This window comes from Diplotaxodon limnothrissa, linkage group LG13 (assembly GCF_057381915.1).
Source record: "Diplotaxodon limnothrissa isolate DT_005_m linkage group LG13, D_limnothrissa_male_GT1.1, whole genome shotgun sequence".
Classification (NCBI taxonomy): domain Eukaryota; kingdom Metazoa; phylum Chordata; class Actinopteri; order Cichliformes; family Cichlidae; genus Diplotaxodon; species Diplotaxodon limnothrissa.
This window is the reverse complement of record NC_140608.1, coordinates 3,700,500-3,724,409: the sequence shown is the minus strand read 5'-3', so window position 1 is coordinate 3,724,409 and position 23,910 is coordinate 3,700,500. Positions and strand designations below refer to the sequence as shown.

At 41.6% G+C, this 23,910-nt stretch overlaps 1 protein-coding gene across 2 annotated transcripts in view; it reads right to left on the bottom strand.

The window, feature by feature from the left end:
- Positions 1-23,910, bottom strand: part of ehbp1 (EH domain binding protein 1) — a 175,490-nt gene that overhangs the window by 87,100 nt on the left and 64,480 nt on the right. For both annotated transcript variants that reach the window (XM_085369657.1, XM_085369656.1), the window contains 3 exons: positions 22,448-22,585; positions 21,177-21,438; positions 16,192-16,438 (listed from right to left, as the gene is read on the bottom strand). In XM_085369657.1, coding sequence (XP_085225783.1) covers positions 16,192-16,438; positions 21,177-21,438; positions 22,448-22,585 — 647 coding nt within the window. The remainder of the gene's footprint in view (positions 1-16,191; positions 16,439-21,176; positions 21,439-22,447; positions 22,586-23,910) is intronic.

The following is a 23,910-nucleotide window of genomic DNA, read 5'->3' as shown; positions in this document are numbered from 1 at the left end:
GGTCTTTGCCTGACGCCCGTGCTATTCTGATTATTCAGCTGGCTGTTCACTAATCTGGTTATGGAGGGACTGATAAGGGATAATTCTCTCAGATCATTTTGGAGAGGAACGGCAAAAATGTCATAGAGATTTGATTAAATACATTAGAGGCCAATGATCAAAAAGAATGAAATGTGTTCCAAATGCAAGCGTATATCAGTCTTTTGTGCAAAAAAAAAAAAAAAAAATGCAGTTAACATATGACAAATAACACAGACATCATGAATTATATTATGCAATATGTTTGAGAAAGTTTACAACATAGTCTGTTTTATCTGCACACATTTTTTTAACATTACTCACTTAAATGAGAGCTGTGACATCCAAACATTACCAGGTGATGTTTAAACTTCACCTTTACTCAAGCCTCGGCAGAGGCCAGTGAAGGAAAGAAGTTAGTTGCACATGAGGTGATGTACCTCAGTAACTAGTTAACCCAGTTTTAAGACCCACAGTTGAGAGCTGCAGCTCAAGACAGTTCTCACTGTGTGAACCTCACTCCCCTAACAAGGCTTGTGGTGGCCAACCAACCCCCTCTCTTGGCTGCTTTCGGCTACTGCATTATGAAGAAATAAAGTCGAGGGATGGGAGCCAAGACTGAGGAGATTTGAATTTTAAGGAGATAGAATTTCCAGCGTGCTGACTAATTCCTCATCAGAACATTTGTCAATTTTAGATGGTTTTGTGTTATTTTTACATTATAAACTGAAAAAAAGGCTTGATAATGCCGTCAGGCCTTGCCCTATCTGTTCACAAATGTTTTAATATTAAATATATTTAGTTTACAAGGTCAAAAGTGAAAAAATAAGCCATTTAGCCTATAAGCACAAGGAAGTCTGTTACTCATCCATTGTTGCATTTTAAACTATGACCATGTGCCTGGAGTCTACCAAGAAGCCACAAGCTCCAAAGCAGATGAAAGAGACTGGAGGCCATCTCTAATAGCAGCTCCTAACCTTTGTACCTGTGTGTGTGTGTGTGTGTGTGTGTGTGTGTGTGTGTGTGTGTGTGTGTGTGTGTGAGTGAGAGAGTCAATCAGGGCCCGATGGCAGTCTTGGTACAGGAAGACTGTAGCGAGAGCCTGAGGGGCAGGCTCTTGACATTTCCGGCTCATCTTTAAAAAGAGGGCCTTAACCTTTACCCACAGCTCCGTCAGACACGTTTTAGGAGATCTTGACAAAACCTCAGTGCTTCTCAAACAAATGGAAAGGGGGGAAAAAGGAAGCAAAAAAACAAGATAAGAAGTCATAAAATCATGCGGCAAAAAGATAAGGATCATCTTATTTTTAAAATTACAGCATGTGGATAGTGGTTATTTTGTTTTGTTTGTTTCTAACCGTGAGCACTGATCATTCCAAAGACTCAAACTCCAGTCGTGTTCTTCCTTTGCCGCCATTTGTGTGTGCCATTACAATGTGTGTGTGTGTTTTTAGAGTTTCAGTGTGGAGTGGTCTTCCTCCAGGCCTTCCCCTTCTGCTTTTTCAAGTGACGGTTGAAAGTAGCTGTCTAATTTGAGCGCTCTAATTACCTGGGATTAGAGACCAGGTGCTATTAAAGCAATTAGACACACAGCACACTCCAGTGCCGCAGACCCTGTACCCTAGCCGGCAGAAAAAACACACACACACACACACACACACACACACACACACACACACACACACACACACACACACACACCTGTGTAACACAGCCAGTGGAAATAAATATTAAGTTTAAGGGAAAGTGTCTTTAAGGCTCATTCACCTTGCCACAAATACACACAAATAATCACTTATACATACTTCTGACTTCAATTAAAAGTATTTGGAGGTGCGTTACTGGAAATTGGCAAGCCATTTTAAAAGCACAGATTAACCAAATGTTTTCTTCATTTCCGACAAACCCCTTGCAGCGACCCTACAGTCATCACAACCTAAAGCGGGTGTAGTTTTCCTCAGACTGTTTCATTACCACCTTTTCCGATAAAGGTTTTACAAATGCATCGCACCACTCGAGCTTTCATATCCATCAAATATTGAACAAATACCATATCGTCCGTTACAGGACTGGCTGCATTTCCTTAAGACACAAACACAGGAGTGCAATTTTCATGAGGAGCAGAAATGCACCCTGACTTATCAAACAGTTTGCTGTCTTGCCTAAAGGAGCGAGTGCATGTGTGTGTGTTTGTCTTTTATCAGTCTGTGTGAATGTCACTGTGTGTGTGTGTGTTTGTGTGTGTGTGTGTGTGTTACACTGACACAGTCATGTAGCTAGCTCGGCTCGAGGGTAGGATTAGCGGAGAGCATTGCCTTGGCCCACAAACATTCCATATTAAAAAATGAAAAGGCAACCTTCATTACTATCAGTGGCACATAACCTCCCCTCTTCCTCCTCCTCTGCTACTATTATACACAGCCATAACAGCCTGGGCAGAAAATACAAGCCACTGACAAGAGATTCCATTATTTCCTGATGCCTCAGTGTCAACAACATACATCTGACGGGGCAAAGAAAGCAAAAAAAATGGAGGAAGGGAAAAGGATGTTAGAGAGAAAGGAGGGGGGTTAAGCTCACTACAATGCCTGAATGAAAGATAGGAGGAAACCTGGGAATGGAAGCATCCAGCTTCCTGTTGGTACTGGAGTCAGGAGGAGGATTTTGGGTTTCACAGATGTGATTTTGGGAGGGTGATGTGAGATCTGAAATAACGGTGATGCTGCTCAACAATGACAGAGATAATTAATAAGCTCTCACAGGATAATGTGGAGCTACAGAACAATTCTAGAGTGAGGTTGTTGTCTTTACTGTAGATGTGGACCATGAGCAACTATTTAATTTACTCTAGATAGGCAAGACAATATTACAAATGCTTTCGATCAAGTGGGAAGCACGGGTAAAGCCACTTTATTAAATAAATAAAGACACAAATTCTCCACTTTATTCAAAAGTAAAGAAAATGTTCAACTGAGCTACTCGAGATAAGCTGAAACCATAAGTTGAAAAGACGCATCTTACCCTACCTCCTTAAAAGGTTTCCAGGAAACATTAATGAAATTAATTTCTTATTTACAAAACAGATGGACAGTCTGAAAATAAAATATATTTCAGTTTTTACACACTGATCAAATCTACCATTTATAATGGAAATGCAAAAAAGAAGTTTTGTAAAAGAACAGCAACAATTTACATCTGTAAGACTCAAAAACAGTCTTTAGCTGTAGAAATACGTTACATTTGGAGCGTGATCGTCAGCACACACTGTGGCGGTTTGTAGTGAAACTATTGGGATAAAAGTCAGCAGCTCCAAGGCGGAGGTTCTCTGCCAGAAAAAGGTGGATTGTTTCCTCTTGGTTGGGGGAAAGTGGCTGTCCCAAGTGAGGGAATTCAACTTACTTATTTAATGACTGTAAGACGACCTGTGAAGTGGTCAATGGTAACTTCCAGTCTCAACTGGATAGTCATGGTGAAAGGGGAGAAGACATCTAGAGCACCCTAAATAGTTTGATGCCACTGGGACTAAACTTCAGATAATCATAGGTGGATGGGTGGATGGTAAGATTTTGATTCCAGTCATTAGTTTAGTTAATAAAGCAACTTTTAATTGCTTATTGTAGACAAGTCTTATACCTTTTGCCCCACTAACAGTGTGGAGAATTGCAGAGTCAAGGGTAAAAATCTGAAAGAAAGTCTACTAAACTGTACCCAAACAAAGATCAACAAATGTAAACAAAGTCACGTGGCATTAAACATGGGGGCTAAAGCACACAGAGGCCACCAAACTAGCCTTTCTGAGTCATAAAAAAAAAGACACAAGTCAAACATTTTAAAGTGGCAGCTTTGTCTCTCACTCTGGGGCATGACGCTTCAATGGAAACTTAACTGGGCTCAACCCAATGACATAAACCCACGACTCTGTGGAGAGAAAAGAGCTTCCGTGTCTTTCCAATCTCACTTTCGAGGCTTCAAAGCAGTGTCAGAGTGTCAGATTTGAGGAGGTGTTGAATCTCATACTCTTTAAAACTTGTAATCCGCTCAAGGAGCCTAAGGCAAAAAAAGAAAAAAAAGGAAAGGAAAGTCCATGCACACACATATACACGCAGTGCAAAGTACACACAAGACACACATACTGTACATGCATGCAAACAGCAGGGACATACACACTTACTGTATGGATAACAACATCTTAGAAATGGTAGCCTAACACACTCCTCTTATCCAAGATACACATACTGTACATGCATGCAAACAGCAGGGACATACACACTTACTGTATGGATAACAACATCTTAGAAATGGTAGCCTAACACACTCCTCTTATCCAAGATACACATACTTGGGGAAAAAATTAATACCTGCTCATATTTAAGAGGATAGGGTTGGTGCACTTAAGTGGCCTGTCCATCCTGCTACAGAAAAACCTCATCTGATTGGCTCGTCTCCAAATAACCACATGCTCAATTATTTAATTGCACCTTCAATCAAAACAAGCAATTTGTTTAATCTGAGCTTTCCAAGTCCAACGTCTTCACATTAGGAAAAACACGGAGCGGAAAAGAGAGAGAGAGAGAGAACGATCACCTCGCGTCATCTTACCCATGAAATTATGCTTCGGATTTCAAACGCTGCCTGCGTGAGAGCGGAGGGGAGGGAGCAAAGTCCAATCAAAAGTTCAATTATGTAAATGGAGATGTGAAGTGGATGGGGCAATAAGGAGATTGGGGAGAAGGAGGGGTTTGTGGGGGATGGGGGGCAAAAGGGTGGAACAGGAGAGGAGAGTGAATGTAGCGTAAAAAATAATACACATTAACATACAAAGGAAATGTATGTCTCATTACCTTTGTAATCGACTGGGGTGGGGGCCTCCTTCCAAAGAGAGGTATGAGTACGAGAGCTCAGACGCTGTTTAGTTAAGTTGGGCTTTATTTTACGAACAGGTGGAAACAGAAGGGCAGCCCATCTATGACACACTGAAATTGCTTCAGTAAGTTTTCATAGCTATTTAACAAATCTTTGCACTGTGGCTTTGTGTACTGTCACCAAGTAAAGAAATATGTAAATAAACTCATCATGATGGCGATGGGGGGAGGTTGCTGGTGATTCACGCTTTCCATCACTTGCAGGCCAAGACAGAGGGCCTTTCGGCAGTTGGCTACAGAGATGTAAAATGCAAAAATCTGGAAAAGCGGTTTCCTTTTCCAGGACCATATCGCTTCCAAGGCCTATTTTGCTCCACAGGCATAACCACGCAAAGCTGTCTTTAAAAAAAAAAGCATACAGGAGAGGACAAGCCTTTGAAATTGAAATAAAACCATTCACTGGGGGAAAAAAAAAAAAAAAGGAAAATAAAATGGAGGGAGGGACAGTGCCAGCTTGCAGTGTGCCCACCCGCCCGCTTACTCGCCTAACATGTAACACAGGGGCATAATGCGGTGTAAGCGCTGGCTTTAGCTTGTCATGGAAACGTCAGTAGCATTACCCACACTCACGCCTCTGCAAATTAGCTTTGGCTGTGGGGAAAAGGCATGCAGGGTGGGTAGGTTTGAGATCGAGTACGTGCGGTGAGGATGCTGTCTGCAGTGGGGACAAACCAAGACAACATCACTGATGGTAAAAATGTCCTACACTCCATTTCTTTGAGTCCTTCTCCATCTGCTTCCTCTCATTAGTTACACTGATCTAACAGAGGATACTTCAGACTCCTCCTGAGCCATTCCAGTGAGCCATTTCCTTCTCCTCAATCACCATTTCATAAAATTACACTGTCACTAGCTCAAACTGAAACCTCACAGTTGCCACTTCAAACACCGCTCAAAATCAGTGTATATGGTTGCCCTGTATATGGGTACGTATGGCCAAGACATGCCTTTGCCAGGAAATAAACTTACATTTTAAAATCCAGATTTGCACAAATTCAAAGTCCGCCCACATCTAATGTTCTAATTGCCTCCTAATCTCCCTCAGATAAATAAGGTTTGTGAGAAAGAGGAGAAAATGGGAGGCTGCTTTTATAAATCTATAGTGCATTAGTCTGTTTTAACTGCCATTTCAACTGTGCACTTGGTTGAGCAGTGAAGGAGACAAACTTAAGAGACTGCAAGTCTATGAGGACCTGTGAAAAACACAGGTGAAGCAGCTCTGGAAGGCAGGAAGTCACAGAACAGTGTTATAGCAAAGACTACCTACAACTACTTTCCTGCTGTTACCCTCTTGGAGTTGATCAAATTAGAAAAAATAGGCAAAGGTAAGTTTGCACATAGATTTTAATTGAATTTTTTTTAATGCAGTTTGGCATTATTGGCGTGTCCTTGTGGCTCTGCTGCACTTCAATATTCAAACCATTCGATAAATCTGTTTAAACAGTGTTTGTCTGTTTATTTGTAACTGGGTTTTTTATCCTGCCACCTGACCCCATCACATTCAGCTGACACACACACACACACACACACACACACACACACACACACACACTTTTTTATAAATCAGAAGACATTTTCTGAGTCACGGGCCCTCAAAGTACCTTCACCTTCTAACTTCTTACAAACAAAAGACACATTTTCAGAGCTAAAAAACCCGTCTGAGATCAAAATTAGATTTTAAATCTAAAGTCCATTTTTTTCCAGCAGGATTTCTTCGTGACCAACATTAAAACTGCACCTTAACATCCATCTAAATCTTATGCTCTTCCTCCACCTTCTCAGATAAGTAACAAGGTTTGGGAGAAAGAACAGAGAGAGGAAAAGAAGGTGGATGTTGTTTTTATAAATCTATACCGTATTAATCTCCTTTAACTGACATCTTCAACAAACAAATTAGTGGTGCAATGGATTCAGAGATGAGCTGGGCTGATAAAACCACCATTTATCAATTAATCTAAGCCAGGGCAGGGAAAACTCATTAAGGAGGCCACTTTAGGAATTATGTTCTGCAGGTAAAGAGGCAGTTTTTGTGTGTGTGTGTGTGTGTGTGTGTGTGTGTGTGTGTGTGTGTGTGTGTGTGTGTGTGTGTGTGTGTGTGTGTGTGTGTGTGTGTGTGTACACATACATACATACATACATACACATGAGGAGTGTGCGTGTTTTTTCTTTTATTTTGGGGAGGGGGGGGTGTTAACACAGCGGTTGCTTAACCCCGACACTACAGACTGCCATTGTCCAGCGCAGCGTGGGCTCCAGAGTGATGAGAGGGGTGATAGCAGAGCCAATTAAAATGAACATAATTACAAAGTCATCCCTTTGACTCCTGATCAGAATACACATGCATCAACACAGAGAGAAAAGGAGGATGGGTGTGGTGGAGGAGGACTGACAGGAGCATCCGGAAAGAGAAAAAGTTTGGAGAAAGAATAGAACATTTAAGTGACTAAAAGGCAATAATACATCTGGGTGGTGCTTGAACACCTGACTTTAATCTCTATAGGCCCCTGATGGCTCCACCTTCAGCAATTTCTCATTTTTAGCATTTAATAGTTTATATGTTGAAATGCTAATTATTAGATCGCAGCTTAACATGACACTGTTCAGTAGACATGGAGATTCTGAGCAGCTTTATTCTTCTGAATGTCAGTAATCAATCCCACAATCGACCAATTAATGGACAGACATTTATGCAGCAACTAATTTGAAGAGTAAGCAGTCATTCCTTTTGGCCTCTCTGACTTTGTTTTTTTAAACATGAAATACGGACTATAACTGTTACAGTCATAATTTATAGTGTCAAGTAAATAGTTTATCAAGAATTGGGAAAACCATTAAATAAACAAACAAACCCTATTTTGCTAGGATAGGGTTAGAGTGAGGTTCATGGCTGGGCTGATCACAGATGATGATTGAGACCATAAAGGAGTTCAAATCTCTGTATATGAGGAACATTTCAGCCATAACTAACTGCAACTTTCTACTAACTCTCATAACATGGGGGGGTCTTTACACAAAAAGACCGAACGAACATTTCAAAGGGTCCAAACTGTACCTGCAGGACTGGATTTATGCATCAACTCCTGCTTAGGTCAAAGGAGGTCTGTGAAAGCTCAAATACAAACTGAGAAGGATGCCACCAGGTGATGTGAGAGTTGAGCACTGGAAATGCCACTTAGTATTTCCTATAGCACATAAAAGCACACACCTGCATACTATAATAGGCCGAAAGAGGGGGGCTGGAGGGCTTTAGGAAGAGGCAATTAAAGCCTTATCATTTCTACACTCACTCTCTTTTCCTCAAACACAGACACAAGAGTGCACGTGTGTGCATGTACACACACTTGAACACACCCGCACAATTTGAAAGAGAAATCACTGACTAATTCATAAGATACTTCCAAGGTCTTTTTTAAATTAAGGAGAACGGTTGGTTTAATTCAATTAAAATGTAGGAAGGGCCACTTAAAGATGACGGGAAGAAGGTTCAGCTTCACTAAGTGAGTGCGGTTTTCAGGAATGTGCGGGGGGTCTCAGACCCTCTGGAGGTCCAAGGAGTTTTCAAGTGCATGGACTTCTATCTCCTCAGATGAAGTCCCCTTAAACCTCACCCCAAAACCCAGGATCCTTCAAGGTTTAGGCCCACACACACCTGGAGCACCAGGGCAGATTAAGACCAGATTAAGATAAAGTTACCCCTTCTTCGGCTGCTATGTCATTCAAACCCCTGGCCTCTACGGCCACTGGATAGAAGGACACACAAGACAAAAAGGTTTGGTTCCTACACGTGCACACATACGCACACACATACACACACACACGCACACACAAAGGACTTTCTGGTCATCCTCATAAGCCCTATTAGTCTGCCATAGAGCCTCTCATAGCAGACATCAATCATGGAGGGATTAGTCAATTCCTTCTCTAAATGAGTGGCGAGGGAAACTTCCCTTCAACTCAAAAGCAGGTCTCCTTCTTTCAGAGATTACACAGCGATTTGTTTTCATTTTGTTCCATCTTCATCGTTTTCTGTTTGACTTGCTTTTCATTTCTCTCTCTCTTGCTCTGCGTCTCCCTCGTTCTCTCCTGCTTGCAGCTTGTGAGGTAATCCTTGGCAGATAAAACTAAGGAGGACTTACCAAAGGCAGATTACAAGCGGCGCTTTGCGGAAGGCCCTTTTACACCAGTCGGCGCGGGTATTGAAGAGAGTGAGCTCTTCGCAGTGCTTAACTTGTGAACTCGACATGCACCCAACAGAGGAAGAGGTGGAAAAATGATAGCCGCATTACAGTAAATGGATCAAAATATATCCCTCACAACACACACAAGACAGCACGTTAATACACACAACAAACACACACACTTGTCACTTCATGGCTACCAGTGAGTAAAACTGAAATGGGAAGGGTGTGTAATATTAATATTTTTGTTTGTCTACTTGAAATGATTAAACGTGTAAATGCCTGGTGCCCTGTGAGACTTCAGGATTAAAACTGTGCCTCAAACATGGCTCGAACTGTTCACCACCACTGGATCTCATTTAATTGATGCAAACATACAGTGGGGCAAAAAAGTATTTAGTCAGCCACCGATTGTGCAAGTTCCCCCACTTAAAATGATGACAGAGGTCAGTAATTTGCACCAGAGGTACACTTCAACTGTGAGAGACAGAATGTGAAAAAAAAAAATCCATGAATCCACATGGTAGGATTTGTAAAGAATTTATTCGTAAATTAGGGTGGAAAATAAGTATTTGGTCACCTCAAACAAGGAAAATCTCTGGCTCTCACAGACCTGTAACGTCCTCTGTAAGAAGCTTTTCTGTCCCCCACTCGTTACCTGTATGAATGGCACCTGTTTGAACTCATCATCTGTATAAAAGACACCTGTCCACAGCCTCAAACAGTCAGACTCCAAACGCCGCCATGGCCAAGACCAAAGAGCTTTCGAAGGACACCAGGAAAAGTATTGTAGACCTGCACCAGACTGGGAAGAGTGAATCTACAATAGGCAAGCAGCTTGGTGTGAAAAAATCAACTGTGGGAGCAATCATCAGAAAATGGAAGACATACAAGACCACTGATAATCTCCCTCGATCTGGGGCTCCACGCAAGATCTCATCCCGTGGGGTCAAAATGATCATGAGAACGGTGAGCAAAGATCCCAGAACCACACGGGGGGACCTGGTGAATGACCTGCAGAGAGCTGGGACCAAAGTAACAAAGGTCACCATCAGTAACACACTACAACGGCAGGGAATCAAATCCCGCAGTGCCAGACGTGTTCCGCTGCTGAAGCCAGTGCATGTCCAGGCCCGTCTGAAGTTTGCCAGAGAGCACATGGATGATACAGCAGAGGATTGGGAGAATGTCATGTGGTCAGATGAAACCAAAGTAGAACTTTTTGGTATAAACTCAACTCGTCGTGTTTGGAGGAAGACGAATACTGAGTTGCATCCCAAGAACACCATACCTACTGTGAAGCATGGGGGTGGAAACATCATGCTATGGGGCTGTTTTTCTGCCAAGGGGACAGGACGACTGATCCGTGTTAAGGACAGAATGAATGGGGCCATGTATCGTGAGATTTTGAGCCAAAACCACCTTCCATCGGTGAGAACTTTGAAGATGAAACGAGGCTGGGTCTTCCAACATGACAATGATCCAAAACACACCGCCCGGACAACAAAGGAGTGGCTCCGTAAGAAGCATTTGAAAGTCCTGGAGTGGCCTAGCCAGTCTCCAGACCTCAACCCCATAGAAAATCTGTGGCGGGAGTTGAAAGTCCGTGTTGCTCGGCGACAGCCCCAAAACATCACTGCTCTCGAGAAGATCTGCATGGAGGAATGGGCCAAAATACCAGCTACTGTGTGTGCAAACCTGGTAAAGACCTATAGTAAACGTTTGACCTCTGTTATTGCCAACAAAGGTTATGTTACAAAGTATTGAGTTGTATTTTTGTTATTGACCAAATACTTATTTTCCACCCTGATTTACGAATAAATTCTTTACAAATCCTACCATGTGGATTCATGGATTTTTTTTTCACATTCTGTCTCTCACAGTTGAAGTGTACCTCTGGTGCAAATTACTGACCTCTGTCATCATTTTAAGTGGGGGAACTTGCACAATCGGTGGCTGACTAAATACTTTTTTGCCCCACTGTATTTAGTGATGATTTAAACAAACAGCCAAAAGTATACGTATTAAATATTTCCTTAAACTTCTGAGACTGCAGACCGTACAGAGGTTGGTATCGTCTTCTACCTTTCCACTAACTTGATGACAGCGATGCCCTGCATCTTGAAGCAACAACAGGAAGCCCGATGATTGGACCTACACCGACTGAGAGAAGAAACTGGGTCTCCTTTCTCCCACAAGATCCAATGACAGACCACTCAGAGACGGCAAAAAAAAGTTTGGGGAGGGGTCCACGCTGAGAAAAGGTAGACACTGAAAGGTAATTATTTAGCCTTACTCCTCTCGAGGATTATTCTCCTAATATTACACAGCTTATGGAAAGGCCAGCGTGGCCAAAGGGAGCCACTGAGGCTTCAATGCTTTGGTCTCAGAGACGGACCGCAATGCCCATTTCCTTGCTCATAGCGATGCCAAGTTCTGAAATTTAAGAAACACAAAACACTCTCCTGATCTTTTACTTTTAACCCAGTGGTTCTCAAACTGTGGGGCATAGAGCCACTTCAGCTGGAGAGTGGACAACTCTTACCACAAGAGTTTACTGACACCATCTTGCAGAGCTTTACATGTCAGAAAAATGAACCTAGATGGAAGTGTGCTTTAAATGAACAACAGTCAACAAGGCATTTAGTTTAGCATTTAAGCTCCAACTATAACGAAGGAGGCTTTTAAATCTACAGTAGCTGCTTAAAAACATCGTACCCAGTCCACTTTCTTTATGTCCTCCATCTGAGTTTCTTTGTGTAAAGGTCTGCAAAACTTATCAGAGAAGATGAATTAACTTTGGACTGGATGTAATGATAACAAGACGAGAGACCTTGCAACGGGCAAAGATCAGAAGACAAGAGATGACTGTCCTTGTCTCTTGGGCTCCCCTCTGTCCTCCAAAAACATCCCTCAGTCGTCACAGTAACCTCAGAAACACTCCACAGCACGGATGTGGTCCTCTCCTGCCGCGAACCTCGGTGAAAGCTAATTAAGAAATATCGCAGCCTTCTGCGAACTCAATTAAATAATGTTAATTTATTCTAATTTCAATTTGGAGGTAGTCTGAACAGGAGGAGGGGCTGTGAAAACATGTGGGAGAGGAAGGAGAGCTCTGGCCTCTTCCTTCCCCCCAGCACAGGAGCTCTCACAACCTGCAAAACTCTATTTAATTTGATCCCTTCAACTAACGTGGGTAATCACTGAAGCCCTTCAAATGAAGGGGAGAAAGAAAACATTCCTCTAGTGTCTAATGTGAGTGTGCTTGTAACAAAAATTAATAAAGGGAAAAGTGGTAAAGATTTCATGTAAGATTATGCTTGAAATATTACTCGACATACAAAGAAATAGGTGATATTCACACAGTATACAGTTAAGGAACAGCCTAAAAAAAGCTTTTGAAAAGCAAACGCACACCAGTTCCAGGATGTAATGTATTGACAGATAAACCACAAAGTTGAAAATTCCTTACTGTTTCCAAGATTCTTTGGCAAATATTAAGATAACACAGAACTTTTTCTTTCAAACTTCTGCCCACGCGCATAATCCAACCTCCAACTTTTCTTTATATGAAAATAAGGCAAATAAGTCACGAAGCGGAAACTTGATGAAAATCCAAAGATCAGAGCATCTAAGTGTAGAGCGCTCTGACTACAGAATAGAGATGGAGATGAAACAAAAGGAGGAGCAGAGGATCACTGAGTTACAGCGAGGGAAAAGAGATGGACTGAATCAGACCAGACAGAGCTCACAGCCCGCCCAACAGGAACTCCCTCTGTTCATTTAAATTAATCCCACAGATGTTTTCATCCTTCCAGCTCCTTCACAGATGCTACACTTTAAACTTGACGCACTTCAGGATCTCTAGACGGGACAATGGAATCACATATTGGTATGGGAGCTGTGAAGCATCTAAAGCCCCTTTCAGACATGCTCTCCTTTCCATTATTTTCACGATATCTTAATGCGTCGGCTTCATGTGTCAAAGAACAAGTCCGGTCACTTCTCTGTCAAACTCGCAACAGCCATCTAAGCATTCGGACCTAATGACAAGTGCATATAAACTTTCAACATGGTAAAAACCGGACTCATGTGCAGTCATATGTACAACTTTACAACTGTGTATACATGACATGTTGGTCTTTCTGTCTGGACATCATAAGACATTCTGGATGAAGTTTCAGTTACGACACAGTATACACGATAAAATGATCTGCGGTCATTTAAGACGCCCATGGTTTTGGCCACAATCAAGCTATTATAATGTAGTCTGAATCTGGCATCAATAACAACGGTGCAGAGACAAACACTGAGAAGTGTAGCTACATTTCAAGTACTTTCTTTCTACAAGCCTTATTCACCGATTCCTAGAAGCACCTTTTAAGCTAAAATTCACACATTAACACTTTGATAGGAGCATTAAGGTTTCAGTATCTTGCCCAGCAATACTTCAGCATGCAGACTAGAGGAGCCTGGCGTCAAACCATTGACCTTCTCATTGACAGATGTCCCACTGTATCTCCTGAGCCACCGCTGCCAAGGTATGACCTACCTTCACATTTCCTCAAACACAAACATCACCCGAAGTAAGGCACCTTTAATTGATCATTGAGGCAAAGGCCTCCTTTTTCAATTATGTTTAAAAATACATACTCAAAGTCCTAATATATTGTTCAGAAAGGTGCTATCTGCATATCCTCTTCAGTATATAGCAGGGTTTTGTTGGGACCTACTGTCCACCAGTCATCATGAGCAACAAAACAAAAGCTTCTGAAACCTCTGTAGATGCTGCATTTACATCTGAATCTACATAAGAACTTGAGTTAGTGCCAGCCCATGTGTTTCACTGGCAAAAATCCAGAGCACCGAGCTCATATTATTCTTAACGTAAATCCAATCAACATGTGTAATACCTGTGTATAGAATAAGTGGGCGCACACCATATGTCATGTAGATGTCCTGATTTTCCACAGGCTGGCACTGAAGTGGCTGGTTTTAATGCAATGACAAGGAGGATGAGATTGCATCCAAGAAAACGTTTAATCCTAAATCTGTTGGAGTGAATGCAAACATCTTTCTCCATGACTGTAGTTGCCTTGTATTTTCTTGTTAGAACTCTTGCTTGGTTTTTACAGGTTTATGAAATATCTTCACCGAAGCATTGCTCGAGGCGCTGACCCTTAAACTCGTTTTCTATTTGTTGAGTGACCAGCCATTTAAAGCTTGTTCCTCTGCTGCAGCGAATAAATGTGTTAAATGTAATGGTGAAACGAGACAAGCTAATCTCTTTCGGTTACCAAAGACAAGATTTCATTTAAAAAGAAGAAAAAAGAAAAACTCATACTAACCCTTCAGGGCAGGTTTGTAAATGTAGAACTGAATATGGTGGCTTTCTGGATATCAATTTCTATTCACATTGTGAGATTAAACTGAATTCTGTGTGTGTGTTTATCTCAGCCCTACATACAATTTGCCCACATTGGTAAAATAAATATGAATGAAGAGTAGACGCCTTATATGGGAGAGGCGGAGGTTAGCTGTGTTTTGAGGGAAGGTTATAACTGCCCGAGTACATATTCACAGAACTGAGCCTTGGGCACACTGGAAACTATAAGAACAGATACATGCATACATTTACACTCTGTGCACGTTCCTAGCGTTATGATGTGTTGGTTTTGTCGTGGCCTCTCATAGTGAGGATGTCTCCTCTTAATCCTCCCTGACTTCATACATTCAAAGGTCATCTCACAGCCCATGTGTAGGCTGTGGTGTGTACCATGGTGCTGGGTGTGAATAAGAGGGAAAAAAAACCCTATTCACACTAGCTGTATATGCCAACAAACCCTGTAGGCCTATCCTTGTTTACTGTGAACATCCCATCTCTCTCGCGCTCTCTCTCCACAATTCCCTGGAAATGTTCCCTCTCTTTTCTGCCGTCTTATAACCCTTCACTATCCTCAGCATATTCTTCATTTCACCCCTCCTCTTCAGTCACAATTCATTCTCTAAACCCCACCTTGCCCCCTCCACACCAAGCTCCAGAGGCAGGGGCATCTCTTGGCGAAGTGTGGCCCACCACAGGCCACTGGCTTTGGGTAATTAAAGTGGTTTAGGCCCCCTCACCCATGGTCACAGGCAACTGCAGCTGGGTGATAAAGGCACTGTGCCATAATTACATGGACGGCCAGCATCACCGCCCAGCTACACTAAAACAGTCAGCTAGCCAGCTGCATGGGGAGGAGGGACCTGTGTGTGTCTATGTGTGTGTATGACTAACTGTACTGTGTTTGCGTGTATGTGTGTGCATGGGCACAGGGGGTCAACACCCCCTTGTGATCGCTCTGCTGTAGTTAAGCCCCCTGTGTTTAAGCCCTACACAGGCTCATTGAGCCCCTACACACACACACTCACAATTTTAACCCCCACTCATCCCCACACCCCCAGCCAATCATTCCCCACCAGTGGTCTGACTCCTGCCGTGAGTGTGTGTGACCATCAGCCATTTAATTAGACCCAGCCATGATTTACCTAATTTAAATAAATAAATAAACATATGAAAACACCCCAATAAACAAATACCTATATTCAAATGAGGAGCTGGGGAGTTTCATGAGCATAAAGAATGGTGCAGGAGATGAGACTGTGCAGGCGGAAAAAAGCTAATGTAAGGACCACTGGATGTGGACACACTACTGCGAACACACACATACACACACAACACACTCAAAATGCTTCAACTCACTCACTTATAATAAAACATACTGCACGGACGAGCTAGAGTGAATGACAGGAAGTAGACATGAGCTGAGATCTGTTGAATTTTGGGGTTCAAGCTCAGAGATTTGAATTAAATGTAATTAAATGAACTTAAGAGTCTGCGAGGCCGACAAGTAGTTGATGAGATCAAAGTTAAAATCAAAATCTTAAATTGCTTTATTCTAAAAGGTATATTTCTCACAATAGAAAGTAATGATACGCTGCAGACACAGCCACAGTGCATTTCTTTCTGTATTTTTCACATGCATCACATGGGGATAAATCAAGTTTTTTACATTCCAGCAAGGACTGCGTACCTTGGGGGAAGAGGAGGCCAGCTCTCTCCCTATCATTGCTGCCACTGGGCTGGGCCCGACGGGCTGGGCTCTCTCCCCATCAGGGCCAGATGTGGGTTTGTGGGGTGGTAAACTGGGGCCAAGCCCAGGGCTAGTGCCCGGGGGTGGGGGAGCTCTCCTCTTCTGGCTGCTGGCCACATCAGGTGAGGGGCCACCAGCATCCTGCTGCACAGGGCTCGATGTCCTTGGCTCGTAGAATGGGTTGGATCTGGGAAAAAAAGGGAAAAGAGAGATTGGTGTAATTTATCCATCGAATTTGTAAAAAGAATGAGCTGTAAAACAGTATTTCACTAGGCTGGAGCTTATTCAGAACAGCAGAGCTACACTGTTTTTGATGATCCTACAGAAATGATTTAAAATATTCATACTTATATATATAAAGTCTTAAATATTACAGTTATATCCCGACTCGCACTTTAAGATCCTCCTGATCTTAAAAATAAATTTAAAAAGCTAAACCAACAGACACAATATTCTTCAACGAGCAGAACTGGGGATACTGGAGGGTGGAGGATAGCGCTGCTGGAGATTTTTTCCTGTTAAAAGGGGATTTCTTCCTCCCCACTGTTGCTTACATGGCATACTGTGATCTTGGGATTTTTTTCTCTATTATTGCAAGATCTTTACCTTGCAAAATAAAGTGCCTTGGGGTCGTTGTTGTGTTGTTGTGAATTGGCACTATATAAATAAATCTGAATTGAATTGGAAAAAAAGCACTGATAATGGCCACACTAACTGTTCAGCCACATTTAGAGCAGCTATAAAATCTTCCTATTCTCATTTTTAAATACAAGTTTATATTTTCTTTTTTGTTTTCTTGTCCATTTTTGAATTTTAATGTGTTAGTGACTTTATTGTTTTTTCTCGTGTTTTCTCGTGTTTTTAATGTGCTCTTCTCCCTATGAAGTCCTTTAAACCTTTACATGTGATTCAGGGCTATACAATAAAACTAAATTTCCTGACTTACAGCAGCAACACAAGCATAAAAGGCTCCAAAATGCCAATAAAGTTAACATAAACCATCTCAAAGACAGACATATAAGCCAGAGGTGGGACCAAGTCATTGTTTTGCAAGTCTCAAGTAAGTCTCAAGTCTTTATCCTCAAGTCTCAAGTCAAGTCTCAAGTAATGTCAGGCAAGTCAGAGTCGAGTCTCAAGTCACTGGTGTAAAAGTCCCGAGTCAAGTCACAAGTCTGAAACTTTGAATTTCAAGTCCTTTCGAGTCTTTAAAAAAAAAAAAATGAAAAAAAAATGTTGCAGTTATGCTAAATGTAAATATTAGACCATGTAATTTTAAAATCTGTGTTTTTCTCAACACATGACAAAATAGTGAACTTAGAAAATATACACAAATTGTGAAATTGCACCTCTTTAAAATGCAGCTCAATTAAACCTAGCTCCAAGAATAATTTTCACCGACAGTTTTGAGATAAGCTGCATGTTATTCTTGGATGCGGTTGTAGGACCAGCTTTAAAATCGCATGACAAAAATATCATACACATTAAAAAAAACTGTATCACCAACGTAGCCTGGACAACATTTGCTAGTTAGATGAAGTCAGCTATCTCATCTTAGCATATTTATATGCATATTTATAATCATACGGTTCTTGGAGTGAGTGCACACACTCATGAAGTTTAGTAACTTCAGGTCACTGCAACAAGCCCAGGTACAGTTTACCGACGGATGGGTACAGGACCTTGAAATGCACCGTGTAGAAAGTAAAGACCATCGTACGTATCATAAGTTTACCAGTCTCACAAATCGTCGTCATAAATACACATTCCTTAACCGTTTATTAATAGGACCTTTGAGCTCAACGGTAATTAATTAGTAGTGGAAATAATTTCTGGTAGCATCACAGAAATGTAGCAGTGACAATAATATTGTATGCTGTAATCGTACTGGGCAATTAGTGATACAAAACAACTGTTTTATCCTGTGAATAAAAGTATATGTTTTTGTCAATGTACCATAATAACAGAAGCGAAACGCAATATTGTGTCAGGACAATTCACTATTTATGCACAATAAATAAAGGAGCATAGCGCGACAATTTCTGTTCAGCGCCAGACTTGCTTGTAACCTATATCACCAATTATGTTATGAAAATGACGTATTAAGTACTAAAAAACACTGACCTTTGTGAAAATGCTTGGAGCAGACTAACCTGTGAGCTGGAGTGTTCTGGGACGTTATATTTGATCTTTGAATGGCTGCAATCCAGGCCATCCGTCGCGTCTTTGTTACTTCGGAAACATGGCTTGAACAATTTCTCTTCAACGACGTAATCCGATAACAACCGATCTCTTTACCCGTCGGCTTCCCGTGGCTGTCATGCGACCGGCTATTGCAGTTAATAATACAACGGCTTCTTGACATTTTTGTGTTTCTTTTTATCGCTGTATAACTGATTTTAATTGAAAGCCTGCATGCGCTAGTACCGCTTGCCACGAGTTCCCAGAATCCTTTGCGGTTCTACCCGTGAATGACGTCACATTTTCAATCTCTATATAATATGCATGTTAAATTTTATATTTGGGGTAAAATATCAAGTCTTTTCAAGTAAACCGGTTCAAGTCCAATTCAAGTCCCAAGTCATTGGTGTAAAAGTCCAAGTCAAGTCACAAGTCTTAGAACATTTTTTCAAGTCAAGTCTAAAGTCATAAAATTAATGACTCGAGTCTGACTCGAGTCCAAGTCATGTGACTCGAGTCCACACCTCTGATATAAGCTATATAAGATATAAAACCAAATTTTTTATCTTGTAAAATTAGGTTGTCGAATACAAGAAAACATTAGAAAATATGTATATATTTTGCCTAATCATTAAACATTTTGTTTATAATGACCTATAATAACCATTAGGACCTTTTAAAGACATCCTAGGATCTAACTATAAATTCATTAATAGGGAAACAAAGGTATGGTGCAGCACAATGAACAGCACACAGAAAGTGGTAAGTTAATAGAAGATGCAGGTGCACTGAGGTCAGGACTGTGTGACCTCATATCCTCACTACCCAAGGTGGACTACTGACAGACAGGCCAGAGCACGACTGACTACATTACACACACGCACAAGCACTCACCAAAACACACACGCATACACATACCACAGTGTTATCAATACACAGGCATGCTGGTGGCAATGGAAGCAGGGGCACGGCCTTAAGACATTCACTCAACATGCAACAAGCAGTCCTAAACAAACAAGAGAATTGGATGGAGGAGGAGGAGGGGGTGAGAGGAAAAACTGATTGACTGGGTATCTGTGAAAGAGAAGGTTGGAGGTACTCAGTGTCCTACTGCAAAGTGATAGAAGGGGGGAAAAAGGAGGGAAGTGAAGAAAAGAAAAGGAGGCAGGTCTATAGAAAAGCTCTAACAGACCATCGCTGGCTAAAAGACATGTGAAAGGGCTGCAGTCAAAACACTGCGCTGCCCTCTTGAACTTTCTATTCTGCAGTGAGCTGCTCCTGATGTAAGAGACAGAGAAAAAGAAACACACCAGTCAATTCCTGTCTGTCTTTGGACAGCTGAGAGGAGTGAAACCTACGCCTGTCTGTGTGACGGCTTCGCTCAGTGGCAAAAAGGGGTTTACATTGACAATTTGGGCACGGCTGCTCTTGTGGAGATGGTCACACACTATTGGTGAAACGGTTCACTGATGGGAACACTTCAGAAGGATCCCCACATCAGTGTGAAGCTAAGATTCAACCCCTAAAGGTTGGCAACCTTTACTATCACAAGATAAAGTCTATATTGAGCTTTTAGAGAAGGTGACACAGCCTATTAAGTATAAAATAGCCTAACATTTCAGTAAAAACTGAGATTCACACATACACAACAAGCTACCTTTTTATGCTGCGTTCAATGACTAAATTTTTTCTTGTTCATTTATTTAATTTCAGGAAGTTCCACTGAGATTAAATATTTATAAGTAAGGGTTGCACAACACAGCCACCAAACTTAACTAAAATGAAAAATTTTAAAAATGCAGCATATACCAAAAAAAGTAAACAAATAACCAAAAAAACGCCTCCGTTGCCACATTCATCATATCTTTAAATTCAACAACAGATAGAAGCATCTTTATATTTTCTTCTTTACAAAGTAGCTGACAGCACTGATGAACCGAAATGATGCGGAACAGGAACAAGGAAGAGGGAATGGGAGGGTGGGGAGCAAGCGTAAAGGAGCTCCAAGGTGAAATAAAAATGAGCAGAGTCTACGAGGAAGTGAAGGAGAAAGAGGGAAAGTATGGGGCAACAAGTTGATGGGAGGGAGAGGATGGGGAGGACGGGTGGAAGACTGAAGAGGGAGACAAGGTTAAAGAATGCAGTGAAACAACAGGGCCCTTGTTCCTGTTGAAAGAGCTGCCTCGTCACTTTGCCCTGTTTGGAAGGGGGGAGCTGTGCCTACAAGTGCTCCTCTAGAAGGAGGGGGAGCTGCAGGACTCGGGCTGCCAGCAGTAATCGAGAACGTAACAGAGCGCTTTAAGTATCGCTACTTATGAAGAAAAGTGCAATTCCTCCAATGGCCACTTGAGGCTAGTGATCTGAAACCCTTAAATCTACATGCTTTCTATTTGCCACCAGGGGGCGACTCTTCTGACTGCACAACGATTTTCTGCGGTGTAAAAGTCTATGGGAAAATGGCCCTATAGTCACTTTTTCAGCACAGTAGACACTTTCCCAGTCAGTTTATAAGCTCAATCACTGGTCTCGGGTCAATAAAACAATAAAACATGACACTTTAAAAAAAGAAAAATAGCACAGGATAAGGTGCATGCTCTTTACTTAACAGCATGTTCACGCCTCATAATTCAAAGTTACTGTGTCATCAAATGCAAAAAAAACCCCCAAAAAAACAAAAAACAAACACCATTGTTTGAAACAATTCATTGGACATTGAAACAATTGTCCAATGAATAACAAAATCTTACTTGTCGAGCTCCTCCTCGTTGTGAGAAGTGTCCGCATACAGGTACTTGCTCATGTCAACGGGCCGGACACCTTTCCTCTGCCTGGGTTTGGGAGGTTCTGGATCTGGCTGAGGGTCTGTGTCCTGGTCAGGCTCATCAAAGGGGTTCCCCGGACATGCTTGTGTCTCTGGCTCATCTGGCTCGTTGAACGGATTTGAGTCGTCGTGGTCATAAAAGGAACTGTCGTCAGCCCGCGGTCGTAGGACCGGCTGGGCAGGGGGCTCTGACAGAGGACAGAAAGCATTGACAGCATGTATAAATCATGTTACTCCTAGACTTGACATGAGCTTTGGTAGCTTGTGATCTCAGTATGTTGAAGAGATAGACAGCAGAGAGAAACAAAATAAATGTGCCTTAACCTCCTAAGACTGGAACTCTTTCATGGCATACATTTTTATTTCTCTTTGCTATTTGGGCTGATTGGGACCTGATGAATGTAAAAACAAAGAATTATCTTTTTACCTGATGCAGTTTCTGAGAAGAGGATATCAGGCCCTTGTACAGTAAAATTTAGTATTGTGGTCTAGACAACCCAAAATGTGATGTCCACATATGTGGATGCCAGCTCCTAGAAGGTTAACTGCCTATTTGACTTTTCATAAATTGTGTGGATAATATTTAGTTTATTTCAACATTTTAAGGATCCAGGTTCCCTGTGTGGGCTCCTGGGTGGTGCCTGCACATATGCTTCATGCTGCCTTCACTGCCAACATAAGACAACCAAATCCTACACACAGCCACTATTGAATTAAAACAGCAACTGCATCGTCCCCAAAATAAGTAAACCTTTGTTGAAGATGATATGGACATTAAAGGACACATGTACATACGTAAAAATATGCACTTGAGAAAGTAAAATCCAGGATTTAAGGCTGAAGATCAAAGACATCTTAAGTAAGCAAATAGGCAGCAAAGGTGTGCTTTTATGTATGTGAGAGCGTGACACTCAAAAACAAATACCTGTCCACTCAGGTGGTCAGACAAAAATATTGGTTTAGGTGTCTGACTGAAAGCATTGAAGCCTGATACAGTTGCAGAGGATTATACACATTCATGGTATCTGCACATCAGAACCTTAAAGCCACACTGCTCATCATCCCAAAGACTTTTCCCAAAGCAACACCAAGAAGATCGCAACCAAAGCCAGGCACGTTTTACAAGTTTTTACAATTATTATATATTAAAATGAAGTTGAGTGCATTTTCTTCAGAAGCTGGCAGAGCTGCACATACCTTCCTCATCAGGATCATCAAATGGGTTGAGATGGTTGGGATGAAGGTCGACATCGGGCTCATCAAAAGGATTGTTGTTCATGGCGGGAGCCATATCCTGATCCTCGTCTTCCAGGAAGTTCAGCTTATTAATCAGCTCTGTTGCCAAAGAGTTCAATAAAAAGTTATTTTAAATTAAACTACAGAGTCAAAACAGCTACACAACAAAATGCAATGAACAAACAGCCACAAAGCCAAATGCACCAAAATCTGCACTTCGGAGTGAACCATTCAGTCTTGGATAAGAAATCCCGCTTGCTGGGGAGCACTGCCTAAACTCCTTTGTTCCTCAACCATTTCATCCTTCTTCAGAGCATATACAACAGTGGCATTCTGGGAAATTTTGTGTGGTATGGAGGGTTACTGTGGGAGACTGTGGCGAAAGCATGGTGTTGCTATGGAGTTCCCAGCTGGAGGGGGTACTTGTGTACTTTATCTTCACTATACTCACTGTAGTTCAATCGCATGCTGCCAGGGTGTGGGTCAGTTTGAAAAGAGTGTAAATGTGCCTGAGGTAGATGCCAAGAAATGTTGCTGAGAAACATGAAAATCTGAACTAGTATAAAGAAAAACTGTGCTGTGAGCTACGTGTCCTGGGTCTATATGTAGTGTGGCTATGTGAAGTGGTGATGGCTGATAAGAGGAACAGCACTTAACTCACAACATTCATGGCCAATTTTAGGCCATGACAAGTGCACATGTCCAAGAGTGTGTTTAAATCTGTGAGAGGGTTTGTGACTACTCCTATCCAAAGAGAAGAATGTTGGAAGACCCCAAATAAACTCAGAAAACCTTGAGAGTACAAAGCTATGTTTGTTGTATATTACTGTTAGCCAACAGGATGTAATTTCCAGTTGAACCAGTGACTGGAGTTATTTGCCCAGAGGAGAAAGGGAAAGCTTTCGCATAAAGCCCTTATTTATGCGATTTTTAATAAGATGAAAAAGTTTTACAACTGTGCCCTTGCAAAAAAGAAAAAAACAAAACACTTTATTTAAATTTAGCCAAGGTGTGAAACATCACTGGTGGTATGACCCAGGGGCCACTGAACCTGACTTAGAAGTGCAAAAGGAGACGAGCATGTAGGGGAAAGCGGCCAAATTTAAATTAACTATTCTACTTTTATAGACAGATTGGTCGGACTTTTAAAAAAACTTTTTTTTTTATCTAGCTTAAGATCACGTGAGAATATCATAGGCTAAATATTCTCAATTTAAAATAAATATACTTAATTCTATTTTGAAAACACAAATATTGCTTTGACCTGAAAGAGGAAAAAGGGTCTCTTTCTTTTCTTTTCTTTTTACCTGGTTTGGTTCACTACCAATTGCAGTAAAAGAGTGGGAAAGGTCACATTGTCAAATAAGAGAAACAATAGGAACCAAAAGGATGAACACCAACTGATGTGTTCACAACACCATGTA